General features: G+C 42.6%; 1 protein-coding gene across 1 annotated transcript in view; it reads right to left on the reverse strand.

The window, feature by feature from the left end:
* DISP2 (dispatched RND transporter family member 2) overlaps positions 1–15,583 on the reverse strand; it is a 129,673-nt gene that overhangs the window by 55,460 nt on the left and 58,630 nt on the right. Inside the window, exon 6 of the mRNA XM_053711811.1 lies at positions 2,900–3,027. Coding sequence (XP_053567786.1) covers positions 2,900–3,027 — 128 coding nt within the window. The remainder of the gene's footprint in view (positions 1–2,899; positions 3,028–15,583) is intronic.

Consider the following 15,583-nt stretch of genomic DNA (forward strand, 5'->3'; position numbering starts at 1 on the left):
AGAGCTTGGGGGACTGGTAAAGCAATACCTTCCACAACTCTCAGTCAAAGCCTTGATGCAGGGCATTCTGGTTCTATGCCCGTCAGCCCCTTTGTTGCCACCTGACCCTCTTATCACACCCATGACCTGGCTAAACCCTGGCATAACAGGCACTTGTCTAAGAGAGTGATTTCTGTCCCTGCTGCAGTAGGGTGTGCTGTATTTTAAAGGAGGCCTAGAAAATCAATAAGGCCTTAATTGTGGTAGTCTTTATAAGCTCTCTTTTTGCTGCTTAATGTTGCTTGTGTATTGAGTGTTCTTACCTTTTAATCTGGCAGTTTGATATTTGGATACACTGGTTTAATTTTGTCTCTCTCTGACATCGATTCTGTTTTAACCCCTTGCTTTGTACTGATTTGTTATTTGACTTTAGCTTGTTTTTTGGACTTTGCATTTAATGATTTTCTGCTGTTTTGTCCCTGTGAGCCTTTGACTTGGGCTATCTGACTTAGAATTTCCTTTATTCTCTACCTGAGCATAGTGACTTGCAATTTGCTTTGTATTTCACTATTTTCCTTGCACTATTGCTGCTGTTACCTGAATCACCAGTGTCCTATTACTTTGGATCCATCTGGTATCAGGAGCTCTTCATTTAAAGGGGCAGTAAACTTACATACATAGTGCAGAATTATATAACATTAGCTTACCGGAACATTTATACTTTTAATTATTTCAGATAAATTATATGTAAAACCCTCCTTTTACCAGAACGCCGCTCTTTGCTCTACTAAGCAGGTCTGGTTTTTCCACAGCGCATCCGGCAGCACTGTCTAGTCACAGTGTGCCCGGTCACGCCATTAAAATTAATGTAGCTTGCTCCTGCTACGGATGGCAAGACTAAACTTTTACAAAAATATGTTGCCTTTGGCATTTGGATTTATAAATTAACACTTTTTTGTTCTTTTGCTTTATAGGTGCTAATTAAAGTTTTAGAAAGAGTTCAGCTACTATTTGGTCTCATTGCTCTCTTACCCCTAGCCTCTGCTTGGTTACTGTATTTAACTTGCATTGTCCCAATAACGTTTGTGTAAGTTTGGCCTCTCAGTTAATGATTCCAGCTTGTTTAATTCTGGAACAGCAGTACTCCACCTGAAACTGGTTAAGACACAGGCCCGTCCAGGAAAAAGGTTTATTGTTTGTCACCCCTTGCTCTTGCACTGGCTAAGTCTCTGCCAGAGGTATGAACCCACCCATTCTCCCTCTGCCACAGTCATAATAGGCGCTCAATGTTTCTGATCCCTCTCACTTCTCTCTTTCGGCCTATCCCACCTACTGGCACTAATTGGTACCCCTTACACAGTCCTCTCATAACATTAGACCAAACAACATTAAATTGACAGTCCATAAGCACTACACTTGCACTGGCCAAGCCTCTCTGATACTCACCTATCTCTCTCAATCTAGTCCAGCCTTTTCCACTAGCTGACCTCCTCTAACGCTCCCTCTTGTACACAGCCTTGATCCCTCACAGTGTCCTGCACAACCCAGTCCCTCTTACAGGATGAGAGCCGCTTTCCCCCACTACAGTTCAAGTGTATCTTGTACTGTCAATTTGATTGGTTCTTTCTACAGTGTCCTAACAAGCACAATAGCTGGAAAAAGTACAACTGATCTCTCATTTTATGCAATTAATGCATTAAAATAAATGTACGCATAAAAACACATTTACATTTTTTTGTAATATTATTTATGTGCAGGCTTGTTTGATATGTTAAAAGAGTTTTTAATCTTTTTTTTTTTTACTTCTATTCAAAAGCAGGTTTGTGTTTGTTTAAATGTGTAAATACGCCATCAGAAAAAAAGGCACAAAGGTTCTTCCAATAAGAATTAAGCATAATATAATTTGAAAGAAGGTGAGTAGCCTCAATTTTTATAATTAGACCTAACAGTGTACAAAAACACAAAAAAGGCAGGCAAAATGAGTGAAGAGTTAAGCCAAAATCAATGCAAAGTGCCTCACATTGCTCATCAAATGGATTGTACAGGAACCAATAGATATATATATATTTTTCTATAGCTATCTTCATAAAATGCTTCAGCATCTTCTACAGATATGCTTTGTAAAACCAGCCAGCGTTGTAAAAACGTTTCAGTGGCCAAGGCTGTTCAATAAGAATAATTCTAGAACTCACACAAAACCCATACCAAAATGTTGTCCTGTCAGTTTAGTGCTATTATTTGTGTCTTAATATGAAATTAATATGATCTTTTTTTTAGATTTTAGTAGCCTCAAACTATGCAATAAAACGAGTGCATAGCATTTTGCACATTTCTCCTCATGGATTGCAATTGGCCTCCGTGTATGCCAGGGAGAAATATAGAGGACGTGGAAGTGAAGGGATTTATAGAAAGCTTATATTCAGGGTTGTCATCTCTTCTGGTATAAGAGTGTTTAATTATGCATGTCTTTTGCTATGTAATATCGTTGAACTTGGTATAATAATAGCAATAACGTGCCAATCAGAATGAAGAGTAAAATCTGCTTGAATGCATTTGATATGCCCTATAATCAGCATTAGATTTCACATTTGGAAATACAAGCAGCTGTTTCTAACGGTGACTTTCCTCAGGGAGGCACCCAAGTGATCTTTAAAAATACTCTCTCATCTTGTATTCTGTGTTCTATACACTTGACTACATAATACAAACAATCTAACCAGATATATAATGGCAAGCAGCTGCATGTATCTAATCTTGAGGAGCCAATGAATCTAACCTGCCTGTAATCTCTGTCTTTTTCTCTGTCTGCAACAGCAGAAATACTATTGGTTTGTGGATCCTATAAATCTTGTTTTCTTTGGACTGTTACTTTAACTAAAACATTAGCAGAAGCTGTCGTTGTATTTTGTATTTCACATACCTGGAGCACCACAGAAAAAGCCATCTACTCCATCTTCTTGCTCGACCATCCTGCGATATCTTGGCTCTCTTCTGACTTGGAACAGCTCCTCGTTCCCGTTCCTTTTGTTGAAGTCTAGGTCATCCAAACTAACAAGAATGAATTCACATCATTTTCTAGTTGTGGTGAGGAATGTCAAGAAATTGACATAAGTACATAACTTTATTTGCCTTTGAGTGATCTTAAAAATATTTGTATTATTATAAATATTTAAAGGGACAAAAATATATTAAAATTAAGTATTTTCAACTCGTTCATGTCTCTGGCAATTTTAACTGCTCTCTAATGCCTGCAACCAATCCAATAGTGGCAGTAATGAATATGATCAATGATTTCTGAAAAGCCATTAATTTGTGTTTAAAATATAATGTTCTTTTATATACTGCTGCCTTTTAGTTCCAAGGTTTGTATTCCATTAACTCTTTTATTACAGACAATGTCTGCCAGCTACTAAGTTGGATCACCAATTATAGAATCTGCACAAGCTCAGCTGCACACATGTACTGCTAATTAGAAACAGAATTTATGTTTACCTGATAAATTACTTTCTCCAACGGTGTGTCCGGTCCACGGCGTCATCCTTACTTGTGGGATATTCTCTTCCCCAACAGGAAATGGCAAAGAGCCCAGCAAAGCTGGTCACATGATCCCTCCTAGGCTCCGCCTTCCCCAGTCATTCGACCGACGTAAAGGAGGAATATTTGCATAGGAGAAACCATATGATACCGTGGTGACTGTAGTTAAAGAAAATAAATTATCAGACCTGATTAAAAAACCAGGGCGGGCCGTGGACCGGACACACCGTTGGAGAAAGTAATTTATCAGGTAAACATAAATTCTGTTTTCTCCAACATAGGTGTGTCCGGTCCACGGCGTCATCCTTACTTGTGGGAACCAATACCAAAGCTTTAGGACACGGATGAAGGGAGGGAGCAAATCAGGTCACCTAGATGGAAGGCACCACGGCTTGCAAAACCTTTCTCCCAAAAATAGCCTCAGAAGAAGCAAAAGTATCAAACTTGTAAAATTTAGTAAAAGTGTGCAGTGAAGACCAAGTCGCTGCCTTACATATCTGATCAACAGAAGCCTCGTTCTTGAAGGCCCATGTGGAAGCCACAGCCCTAGTGGAATGAGCTGTGATTCTTTCAGGAGGCTGCCGTCCGGCAGTCTCATAAGCCAATCAGATGATGCTTTTAAGCCAAAAGGAAAGAGAGGTAGAAGTCGCTTTTTGACCTCTCCTTTTACCAGAATAGACAACAAACAAAGAAGATGTTTGTCTGAAATCTCTTGTAGCCTCTAAATAGAATTTTAGAGCACGGACTACGTCCAAATTGTGTAACAAACGTTCCTTCTTTGAAACTGGATTCGGACATAAAGAAGGTACAACTATCTCCTGGTTAATGTTTTTGTTAGAAACAACTTTCGGAAGAAAACCAGGTTTAGTACGTAAAACCACCTTATCTGCATGGAACACCAGATAAGGAGGAGAACACTGCAGAGCAGATAATTCTGAAACTCTTCTAGCAGAAGAAATTGCAACCAAAAACAAAACTTTCCAAGATAATAACTTAATATCAACAGAATGTAAGGGTTCAAACGGAACCCCCTGAAGAACTGAAAGAACTAAATTGAGACTCCAAGGAGGAGTCAAAGGTTTGTAAACAGGCTTGATTCTAACCAGAGCCTGAACAAAGGCTTGAACATCTGGCACAGCCGCCAGCTTTTTGTGAAGTAACACAGACAAGGCAGAAATCTGTCCCTTCAAGGAACTTGCAGATAGTCCTTTCTCCAAACCTTCTTGAAGAAAGGATAGAATCTTAGGAATTTTTACCTTGTCCCAAGGGAATCCTTTAGATTCACACCAACAGATATATTTTTTCCATATTTTGTGGTAAATTTTTCTAGTTACAGGCTTTCTGGCCTGAACAAGAGTATCAATGACAGAATCTGAGAACCCTCGCTTTGATAAGATCAAGCGTTCAATCTCCAAGCAGTCAGTTGGAGTGAGACCAGATTCGGATGTTCGAACGGACCTTGAACAAGAAGGTCTCGTCTCAAAGGTAGCTTCCATGGTGGAGCCGATGACATATTCACCAGGTCTGCATACCAAGTCCTGCGTGGCCACGCAGGAGCTATCAAGATCACCGATGCCCTCTCCTGATTGATCCTGGCTACCAGCCTGGGGATGAGAGGAAACGGCGGGAATACATAAGCTAGTTTGAAGGTCCAAGGTGCTACTAGTGCATCTACTAGAGTCGCCTTGGGATCCCTGGATCTGGACCCGTAGCAAGGAACCTTGAAGTTCTGACGAGACGCCATCAGATCCATGTCTGGAATGCCCCACAATTGAGTAATTTGGGCAAAGATTTCCGGATGGAGTTCCCACTCCCCCGGATGAAATGTCTGACGACTCAGAAAATCCGCTTCCCAATTTTCCACTCCTGGGATGTGGATTGCAGACAAGTGGCAGGAGTGAGTCTCCGCCCATTGAATGATTTTGGTCACTTCTTCCATCGCCAGGGAACTCCTTGTTCCCCCCTGATGGTTGATGTACGCAACAGTCGTCATGTTGTCTGATTGAAACCGTATGAACTTGGCCTTTGCTAGCTGAGGCCAAGCCTTGAGAGCATTGAATATCGCTCTCAGTTCCAGAATATTTATCGGGAGAAGAGATTCTTCCCGAGACCAAAGACCCTGAGCTTTCAGGGGTCCCCAGACCGCGCCCCAGCCCACCAGACTGGCGTCGGTCGTGACAATGACCCACTCTGGTCTGCGGAAGCTCATCCCCTGTGACAGGTTGTCCAGGGACAGCCACCAACGGAGTGAATCTCTGGTCCTCTGATCTACTTGTATCGTCGGAGACAAGTCTGTATAGTCCCCATTCCACTGACTGAGCATGCACAGTTGTAATGGTCTTAGATGAATTCGCGCAAAAGGAACTATGTCCATTGCCGCTACCATCAAACCTATTACTTCCATGCACTGCGCTATGGAAGGAAGAGGAACAGAATGAAGTATTTGACAAGAGTTTAGAAGTTTTGATTTTCTGGCCTCTGTCAGAAAAATCCTCATTTCTAAGGAGTCTATTATTGTTCCCAAGAAGGGAACCCTTGTTGACGGAGATAGAGAACTTTTTTCTACGTTCACTTTCCACCCGTGAGATCTGAGAAAGGCCAGGACAATGTCCGTGTGAGCCTTTGCTAGAGGAAGGGACGATGCTTGAATCAGAATGTCGTCCAAGTAAGGTACTACTGCAATGCCCCTTGGTCTTAGCACCGCTAGAAGGGACCCTAGTACCTTTGTGAAAATCCTTGGAGCAGTGGCTAATCCGAACGGAAGTGCCACAAACTGGTAATGCTTGTCCAGGAATGCGAACCTTAGGAACCGATGATGTTCCTTGTGGATAGGAATATGTAGATACGCATCCTTTAAATCCACCGTGGTCATGAATTGACCTTCCTGGATGGAAGGAAGAATTGTTCGAATGGTTTCCATTTTGAACGATGGAACCTTGAGAAACTTGTTTAGGATCTTGAGATCTAAGATTGGTCTGAATGTTCCCTCTTTTTTGGGAACTACGAACAGATTGGAGTAGAACCCCATCCCTTGTTCTCCTAAAGGAACAGGATGAATCACTCCCATTTTTAACAGGTCTTCTACACAATGTAAGAATGCCTGTCTTTTTATGTGGTCTGAAGACAATTGAGACATGTGGAACCTCCCCCTTGGGGGAAGCCCCTTGAATTCCAGAAGATAACCTTGGGAGACTATTTCTAGTGCCCAAGGATCCAGAACATCTCTTGCCCAAGCCTGAGCGAAGAGAGAGAGTCTGCCCCCCACCAGATCCGGTCCCGGATCGGGGGCCAACATCTCATGCTGTCTTGGTAGCAGTGGCAGGTTTCTTGGCCTGCTTTCCTTTGTTCCAGCCTTGCATTGGTCTCCAGGCTGGCTTGGCTTGAGAAGTATTACCCTCTTGCTTAGAGGACGTAGCACTTGGGGCTGGTCCGTTTCTGCGAAAGGGACGAAAATTAGGTTTATTTTTGGCCTTGAAAGACCTATCCTGAGGAAGGGCGTGGCCCTTGCCCCCAGTGATATCAGAGATAATCTCTTTCAAGTCAGGGCCAAACAGCGTTTTCCCCTTGAAAGGAATGTTAAGCAATTTGTTCATGGAAGACGCATCCGCTGACCAAGATTTTAACCAAAGCGCTCTGCGCGCCACAATAGCAAAACCAGAATTTTTCGCCGCTAACCTAGCCAATTGCAAAGTGGCGTCTAGGGTGAAAGAATTAGCCAATTTGAGAGCATGAATTCTATCCATAATCTCCTCATAAGAAGAAGAATTATTATTGAGCGCCTTTTCTAGCTCATCGAACCAGAAACACGCTGCTGTAGTGACAGGAACAATGCATGAAATTGGTTGTAGAAGGTAACCTTGCTGAACAAACATCTTTTTAAGCAAACCTTCTAATTTTTTATCCATAGGATCTTTGAAAGCACAACTATCTTCTATGGGTATAGTGGTGCGTTTGTTTAGAGTAGAAACCGCCCCCTCGACCTTGGGGACTGTCTGCCATAAGTCCTTTCTGGGGTCGACCATAGGAAACAATTTTTTAAATATGGGGGGAGGGACGAAAGGTATACCGGGCCTTTCCCATTCTTTATTTACAATGTCCGCCACCCGCTTGGGTATAGGAAAAGCTTCGGGGGGCCCCGGGACCTCTAGGAACTTGTCCATTTTACATAGTTTCTCTGGAATGACCAAATTCTCACAATCATCCAGAGTGGATAACACCTCCTTAAGCAGAGCGCGGAGATGTTCCAATTTAAATTTAAATGTAATCACATCAGGTTCAGCTTGTTGAGAAATTTTCCCTGAATCTGAAATTTCTCCCTCAGACAAAACCTCCCTGGCCCCCTCAGACTGGGGTAGGGGCCCTTCAGAACCAATATCATCAGCGTCCTCATGCTCTTCAGTATTTTCTAAAACAGAGCAGTCGCGCTTTCGCTGATAAGTGGGCATTTTGGCTAAAATGTTTTTGATAGAATTATCCATTACAGCCGTTAATTGTTGCATAGTAAGGAGTATTGGCGCGCTAGATGTACTAGGGGCCTCCTGTGTGGGCAAGACTGGTGTAGACGAAGGAGGGGATGATGCAGTGCCATGCTTACTCCCCTCACTTGAGGAATCATCTTGGGCATCATTTTCTCTAAATTTTGTGTCACATAAATCACATCTATTTAAATGAGAAGGAACCTTGGCTTCCCCACATTCAGAACACAGTCTATCTGGTAGTTCAGACATGTTAAACAGGCAAAAACTTGATAACAAAGTACAAAAAACGTTTTAAAAACATAATTTATGCTTACCTGATAAATTCCTTTCTTCTGTTGTGTGATCAGTCCACGGGTCATCATTACTTCTGGGATATAACTCCTCCCCAACAGGAAATGCAAGAGGATTCACCCAGCAGAGCTGCATATAGCTCCTCCCCTCTACGTCAGTCCCAGTCATTCGACCAAGAAACAACGAGAAAGGAGTAACCAAGGGTGAAGTGGTGACTGGAGTATAATGTAAAAGATATTTACCTGCCTTAAAACAGGGCGGGCCGTGGACTGATCACACAACAGAAGAAAGGAATTTATCAGGTAAGCATAAATTATGTTTTCTTCTGTTATGTGTGATCAGTCCACGGGTCATCATTACTTCTGGGATACCAATACCAAAGCAAAAGTACACGGATGACGGGAGGGATAGGCAGGCTCATTATATAGAAGGAACCACTGCCTGAAGAACCTTTCTCCCAAAAATAGCCTCCGAAGAAGCAAAAGTGTCAAATTTGTAAAATTTGGAAAAAGTATGAAGCGAAGACCAAGTTGCAGCCTTGCAAATCTGTTCAACAGAGGCCTCATTCTTAAAGGCCCAAGTGGAAGCCACAGCTCTAGTGGAGTGAGCTGTAATTCTTTCAGGAGGCTGCTGTCCAGCAGTCTCATAGGCTAAACGTATTATGCTACGAAGCCAAAAAGAGAGAGAGGTAGCAGAAGCTTTTTGACCTCTCCTCTGTCCAGAGTAAACGACAAACAAGGAAGAAGTTTGGCGAAAATCTTTAGTTGCCTGCAAGTAGAACTTGAGGGCACGAACTACATCCAGATTGTGTAAAAGACGTTCCTTCTTTGAAGAAGGATTTGGACACAAGGATGGGACAACAATCTCTTGATTGATGTTCCTGTTAGTGACTACCTTAGGTAAGAACCCAGGTTTAGTACGCAGAACTACCTTGTCTGAGTGAAAAATCAGATAAGGGGAATCACAATGTAAGGCTGATAACTCAGGGACTCTTCGAGCCGAGGAAATAGCCATTAAAAACAGAACTTTCCAAGATAACATTTTTATATCAATGGAATGAAGGGGTTCAAACGGAACACCCTGTAAAACGTTAAGAACTAAGTTTAAACTCCATGGTGGAGCAACAGCTTTAAACACAGGCTTGATCCTAGCTAAAGCCTGACAAAAGGACTGGACGTCTGGATTTTCTGACAGACGTCTGTGTAACAAGATGGACAGAGCTGAAATCTGTCCCTTTAATGAACTAGCTGATAAACCCTTTTCTAAACCTTCTTGTAGAAAAGACAATATCCTAGCGATCCTAACCTTACTCCAGGAGTAACCTTTGGATTCGCACCAGTATAGGTATTTCCGCCATATTTTATGGTAAATCCTTCTGGTAACAGGCTTCCTAGCCTGAATCAGGGTATCAATAACCGACTCAGAAAAACCACGTTTTGATAAAATCAAGCGTTCAATTTCCAAGCAGTCAGCTTCAGAGAAGTTAGATTTTGATGTTTGAATGGACCCTGTATCAGAAGGTCCTGTCTTAGAGGTAGAGACCAAGGCGGACAGGATGACATGTCCACTAGATCTGCATACCAAGTCCTGCGTGGCCAAGCAGGTGCTATTAGAATTACTGATGCTCTCTCCTGTTTGATTTTGGCAATCAATCGAGGAAGCAGCGGGAAGGGTGGAAACACATAAGCCATCCTGAAGTTCCAAGGTGCTGTCAAAGCATCTATCAGAACTGCTCCCGGATCCCTGGATCTGGACCCGTAACGAGGAAGTTTGGCGTTCTGGCGAGACGCCATGAGATCTATCTCTGGTTTGCCCCAACGTCGAAGTATTTGGGCAAAGACCTCCGGATGAAGTTCCCACTCCCCCGGATGAAGAGTTTGGCGACTCAAGAAATCCGCCTCCCAGTTCTCCACTCCCGGGATGTGGATTGCTGACAGGTGGCAAGAGTGAGACTCTGCCCAGCGAATTATCTTTGATACTTCCATCATTGCTAGGGAGCTTCTTGTCCCTCCCTGATGGTTGATGTAAGCTACAGTCGTGATGTTGTCCGACTGAAACCTGATGAACCCCCGAGTTATTAACTGGGGCCAAGCCAGAAGGGCATTGAGAACTGCTCTCAATTCCAGAATGTTTATTGGAAGGAGACTCTCCTCCTGATTCCATAGTCCCTGAGCCTTCAGAGAATTCCAGACAGCGCCCCAACCTAGTAGGCTGGCGTCTGTTGTTACAATTGTCCAGTCTGGCCTGCTGAATGGCATTCCCCTGGACAGGTGTGGCCGATGAAGCCACCATAGAAGAGAATTTCTGGTCTCTTGATTCAGATTCAGAGTAGGGGACAAATCTGAGTAATCCCCATTCCACTGACTTAGCATGCATAATTGCAGCGGTCTGAGGTGTAGGCGTGCAAAAGGTACTATGTCCATTGCCGCTACCATTAAGCCGATCACCTCCATGCATTGAGCTACTGACGGGTGTTGAATGGAATGAAGGACGCGGCATGCATTTTGAAGTTTTGTTAACCTGTCTTCTGTCAGGTAAATCTTCATTTCTACAGAATCTATAAGAGTCCCCAAGAATGGAACTCTTGTGAGAGGAAAGAGAGAACTCTTCTTTTCGTTCACTTTCCATCCATGCGACCATAGAAATGCCAGAACTAACTCTGTATGAGACTTGGCAGTTTGAAAGCTTGAAGCTTGTATTAGAATGTCGTCTAGGTACGGAGCTACCGAAATCCCTCGCGGTCTTAGTACCGCTAGGAGGGCACCCAGAACCTTTGTGAAGATTCTTGGAGCCGTAGCCAATCCGAATGGAAGAGCTACAAACTGGTAGTGCCTGTCTAAGAAGGCAAACCTTAGATACCGGTGATGATCTTTGTGGATCGGTATGTGAAGGTAAGCATCCTTTAAATCCACTGTGGTCATGTACTGACCCTCTTGGATCATGGGTAAGATTGTCCGAATAGTTTCCATTTTGAACGATGGAACTCTTAGGAATTTGTTTAGAGTCTTTAAATCTAAGATTGGCCTGAAAGTTCCCTCTTTTTTGGGAACCACAAACAGGTTTGAGTAGAACCCTTGTCCTTGTTCCGACCACGGAACCGGATGGATCACTCCCATTGTTAACAGATCTTGTACGCAGCGTAGAAACGCTTCTTTCTTTATCTGGTTTGTTGACAACCTTGACAGATGAAATCTCCCTCTTGGGGGAGATAATTTGAAGTCTAGAAGGTATCCCTGAGATATGATCTCTAGTGCCCAGGGATCCTGAACATCTCTTGCCCAGGCCTGGGCGAAGAGAGAGAGTCTGCCCCCTACTAGATCCGGTCCCGGATCGGGGGCTCTCGGTTCATGCTGTCTTTGGGGCAGCAGCAGGTTTCCTGGCCTGCTTGCTTTTGTTCCAGGACTGGTTAGGCTTCCAGCCTTGCCTGTAACGAGCAACAGCTCCTTCCTGTTTTGGTGCAGTGGAGGTTGATGCTGCTCCTGTTTTGAAATTCCGAAAGGGACGAAAATTAGACTGTCTAGCCTTAGCTTTGGCCTTGTCTTGAGGTAGGGCGTGGCCCTTACCTCCCGTAATGTCAGCGATAATTTCTTTCAAACCGGGCCCGAATAAGGACTGCCCCTTGAAAGGTATATTAAGTAATTTGGACTTAGAAGTAACATCAGCTGACCAGGATTTTAGCCACAGTGCCCTGCGTGCCTGTATGGCGAATCCTGAGTTCTTAGCCGTAAGTTTGGTTAAATGTACTACGGCCTCCGAAATGAAAGAATTAGCTAGTTTAAGGACTCTAAGCCTGTCCGTAATGTCGTCTAGCGTAGAGGAACTAAGGTTCTCTTCAAGCGACTCAATCCAAAATGCTGCCGCAGCCGTAATCGGCGCGATACATGCAAGGGGTTGTAATATAAAACCTTGTTGAACAAACATTTTCTTAAGGTAACCCTCTAATTTTTTATCCATTGGATCTGAGAAAGCACAGCTATCCTCCACCGGGATAGTGGTACGCTTAGCCAAAGTAGAAACTGCTCCCTCCACCTTGGGGACCGTTTGCCATAAGTCCCGAGTGGTGGCGTCTATTGGAAACATCTTTCTAAATATTGGAGGGGGTGAGAACGGCACACCGGGTCTATCCCACTCCTTAGTAACAATTTCAGTTAGTCTCTTAGGTATAGGAAAAACGTCAGTACTCGCCGGTACCGCAAAGTATTTATCCAACCTACACAGTTTCTCTGGTATTGCAACAGTGTTACAATCGTTGAGAGCTGCTAAGACCTCCCCTAGTAGTACACGGAGGTTCTCCAATTTAAATTTAAAATTTGAAATATCTGAGTCCAATCTGTTTGGATCAGAACCGTCACCCACAGAATGAAGCTCTCCGTCCTCATGCTCTGCGAGCTGTGACGCAGTATCAGACATGGCCCTAGCATTGTCAGCGCACTCTGTTCTCACCCCAGAGTGATCACGCTTGCCTCTTAGTTCAGGTAATTTAGACAAAACTTCAGTCATAACAGTAGCCATATCCTGTAATGTTATCTGTAATGGCCGCCCAGATGTACTAGGCGCCAAAATATCACGCACCTCCCGGGCGGGAGATGCAGGTACTGTCGCGTGAGGCGAGTTAGTCGGCATAACTCTCCCCTCGCTGTTTGGTGAAATTTGTTCACATTGTACAGATTGACTTTTATTTAAAGTAGCATCAATACAGTTAGTACATAAATTTCTATTGGGCTCCACCTTGGCATTGGAACAAATGACACAGATATCTTCCTCTGAGTCAGACATGTTTAACACACTAGCAAAAAACTTACAACTTGGTTATAATCTTTTTTAGCAAAAAAACGTACTGTGCCTCAAAGAGGTACTAACGATTAAATGACAGTTGAAATAATGAACTGAAAAAAAAAAAACAGTTATTGCATCAAATTTTAAAACAACACAACTTTTAGCAAAGGTTTGTTCCCATTAGTAAAAAACAACACTAATTAAATTTGTACATAAGAAAACAAAACAACGTTTTTTATACACAGTCACTATAAGAATTCTCACAGCTCTGCTGAGAGAATTTACCTCCCTTCAAAGAAGTTTGAAGACCCCTGAGATCTGTCAGAGATGAACCGGATCATGCAGGAAATATAAAAGTAGCTGACTGGAATTTTTTGATGCGTAGCAAAGAGCGCCAAAAACGGCCCCTCCCTCTCCCACACAGCAGTGAAGAGAAACGAAACTGTCACAATTAAAGCAAAAAACTGCCAAGTGGAAAATAATGCCCAAACATTTATTCACACAGTACCTCAGCAATGTAAACGATTCTACATTCCAGCAAAAACGTTTAACATGAGAATAGTTATTAAAAGGATTAGTGACCTTTAACACAGTAGTTCCGGTGAAATACCATCCCCAGAATACTGAAGTGTATACATACATGTCATTTTAACGGTATGGCAGGCTTTTCTCATCAATTCCATTCAGAAAATAAAAACTGCCACATACCTCAATGCAGATTCATCTGCCCGCTGTCCCCTGATCTGAAGCCTTTACCTCCCTCAGATGGTCGAGAACAGCAATATGATCTTAACGACTCCGGTTAAAATCATAGTAAAAAATCTCTGTCAGATTCTTCCTCAAACTCTGCCAGAGAAGTAATAACACGCTCCGGTGCTATTTTAAAATAACAAACTTTTGATTGAAGTCATAAAAACTAAGTATAATCACCATAGTCCTCTCACACATCCTATCTAGTCGTTGGGTGCAAGAGAATGACTGGGACTGACGTAGAGGGGAGGAGCTATATGCAGCTCTGCTGGGTGAATCCTCTTGCATTTCCTGTTGGGGAGGAGTTATATCCCAGAAGTAATGATGACCCGTGGACTGATCACACATAACAGAAGAAATAAACCGTTACTGTCACTTTAAATTTTAAACTGAACACACTTTATTACTGCAATTGCGAAAAAGTATGAAGGAATTGTTCAAAATTCACCAAAATTTCACCACAGTGTCTTAAAGCCTTAAAAGTATTGCACACCAAATTTGGAAGCTTTAACCCTTAAAATAACGGAACCGGAGCCGTTTTTATATTTAACCCCTTTACAGTCCCTGGTATCTGCTTTGCTGAGACCCAACCAAGCCCAAAGGGGAATACGATACCAAATGACGCCTTCAGAAAGTCTTTTCTATGTATCAGAGCTCCTCACACATGCATCTGCATGTCATGCTTCTCAAAAACAAGTGCGCAATAGAGGCGCGAAAATGAGACTCTGCCTATGATTAGGGAAAGCCCCTAGAGAATAAGGTGTCCAATACAGTGCCTGCCGGTTATTTTACATAATTCCCAAGATTAAAATAATTCCTCAAGGCTATGGAGTATAAAATATGTTTATATATAAATCGATTTAGCCCAGAAAATGTCTACAGTCTTAAAAAGCCCTTGTGAAGCCCTTTTTTTCTCTGTAATAAAAATGGCTTACCGGATCCCATAGGGAAAATGACAGCTTCCAGCATTACATCGTCTTGTTAGAATGTGTCATACCTCAAGCAGCAAAAGTCTGCTCACTGTTCCCCCAACTGAAGTTAATTCCTCTCAACAGTCCTGTGTGGAAACAGCCATCGATTTTAGTAACGGTTGCTAAAATCATTTTCCTCTTACAAACAGAAATCTTCATCTCTTTTCTGTTTCAGAGTAAATAGTACATACCAGCACTATTTTAAAATAACAAACTCTTGATTGAATAATAAAAACTACAGTTAAACACTAAAAAACTCTAAGCCATCTCCGTGGAGATGTTGCCTGTACAACGGCAAAGAGAATGACTGGGGAAGGCGGAGCCTAGGAGGGATCATGTGACCAGCTTTGCTGGGCTCTTTGCCATTTCCTGTTGGGGAAGAGAATATCCCACAAGTAAGGATGACGCCGTGGACCGGACACACCTATGTTGGAGAAATATGCATTTTGATTGGGTATTGGGCAGGCCTATACTTCTTGCCTGCTTTTACATCCCTGTTGCGGATGCCCACTGAAACATTGTTGGGTTTGAGGAATTATTGGTAATATTGCTCTATGCATCATTTTCACTGAATTTGTTAATTTGTTGTTTTTTTGTTGTTATAATTTTTGTCCATTTATCCTAAGGGAAAAGATAAGGAGGTGGCTAAAGGGTTAAGTGTGGTAGGATATTCTGGGTTAAGGGAATGAGTGCATTTCAGTTTTAAATAGAAGCATCTTTTCCCTATGGATGATTCTATTCTTTTGCATACAGAGTATAATCTTTTTCATCTGATCATTGTACAAATCATTTTGAAGAGAGAAG

Source organism: Bombina bombina, chromosome 1, assembly GCF_027579735.1.
Source record: "Bombina bombina isolate aBomBom1 chromosome 1, aBomBom1.pri, whole genome shotgun sequence".
Classification (NCBI taxonomy): domain Eukaryota; kingdom Metazoa; phylum Chordata; class Amphibia; order Anura; family Bombinatoridae; genus Bombina; species Bombina bombina.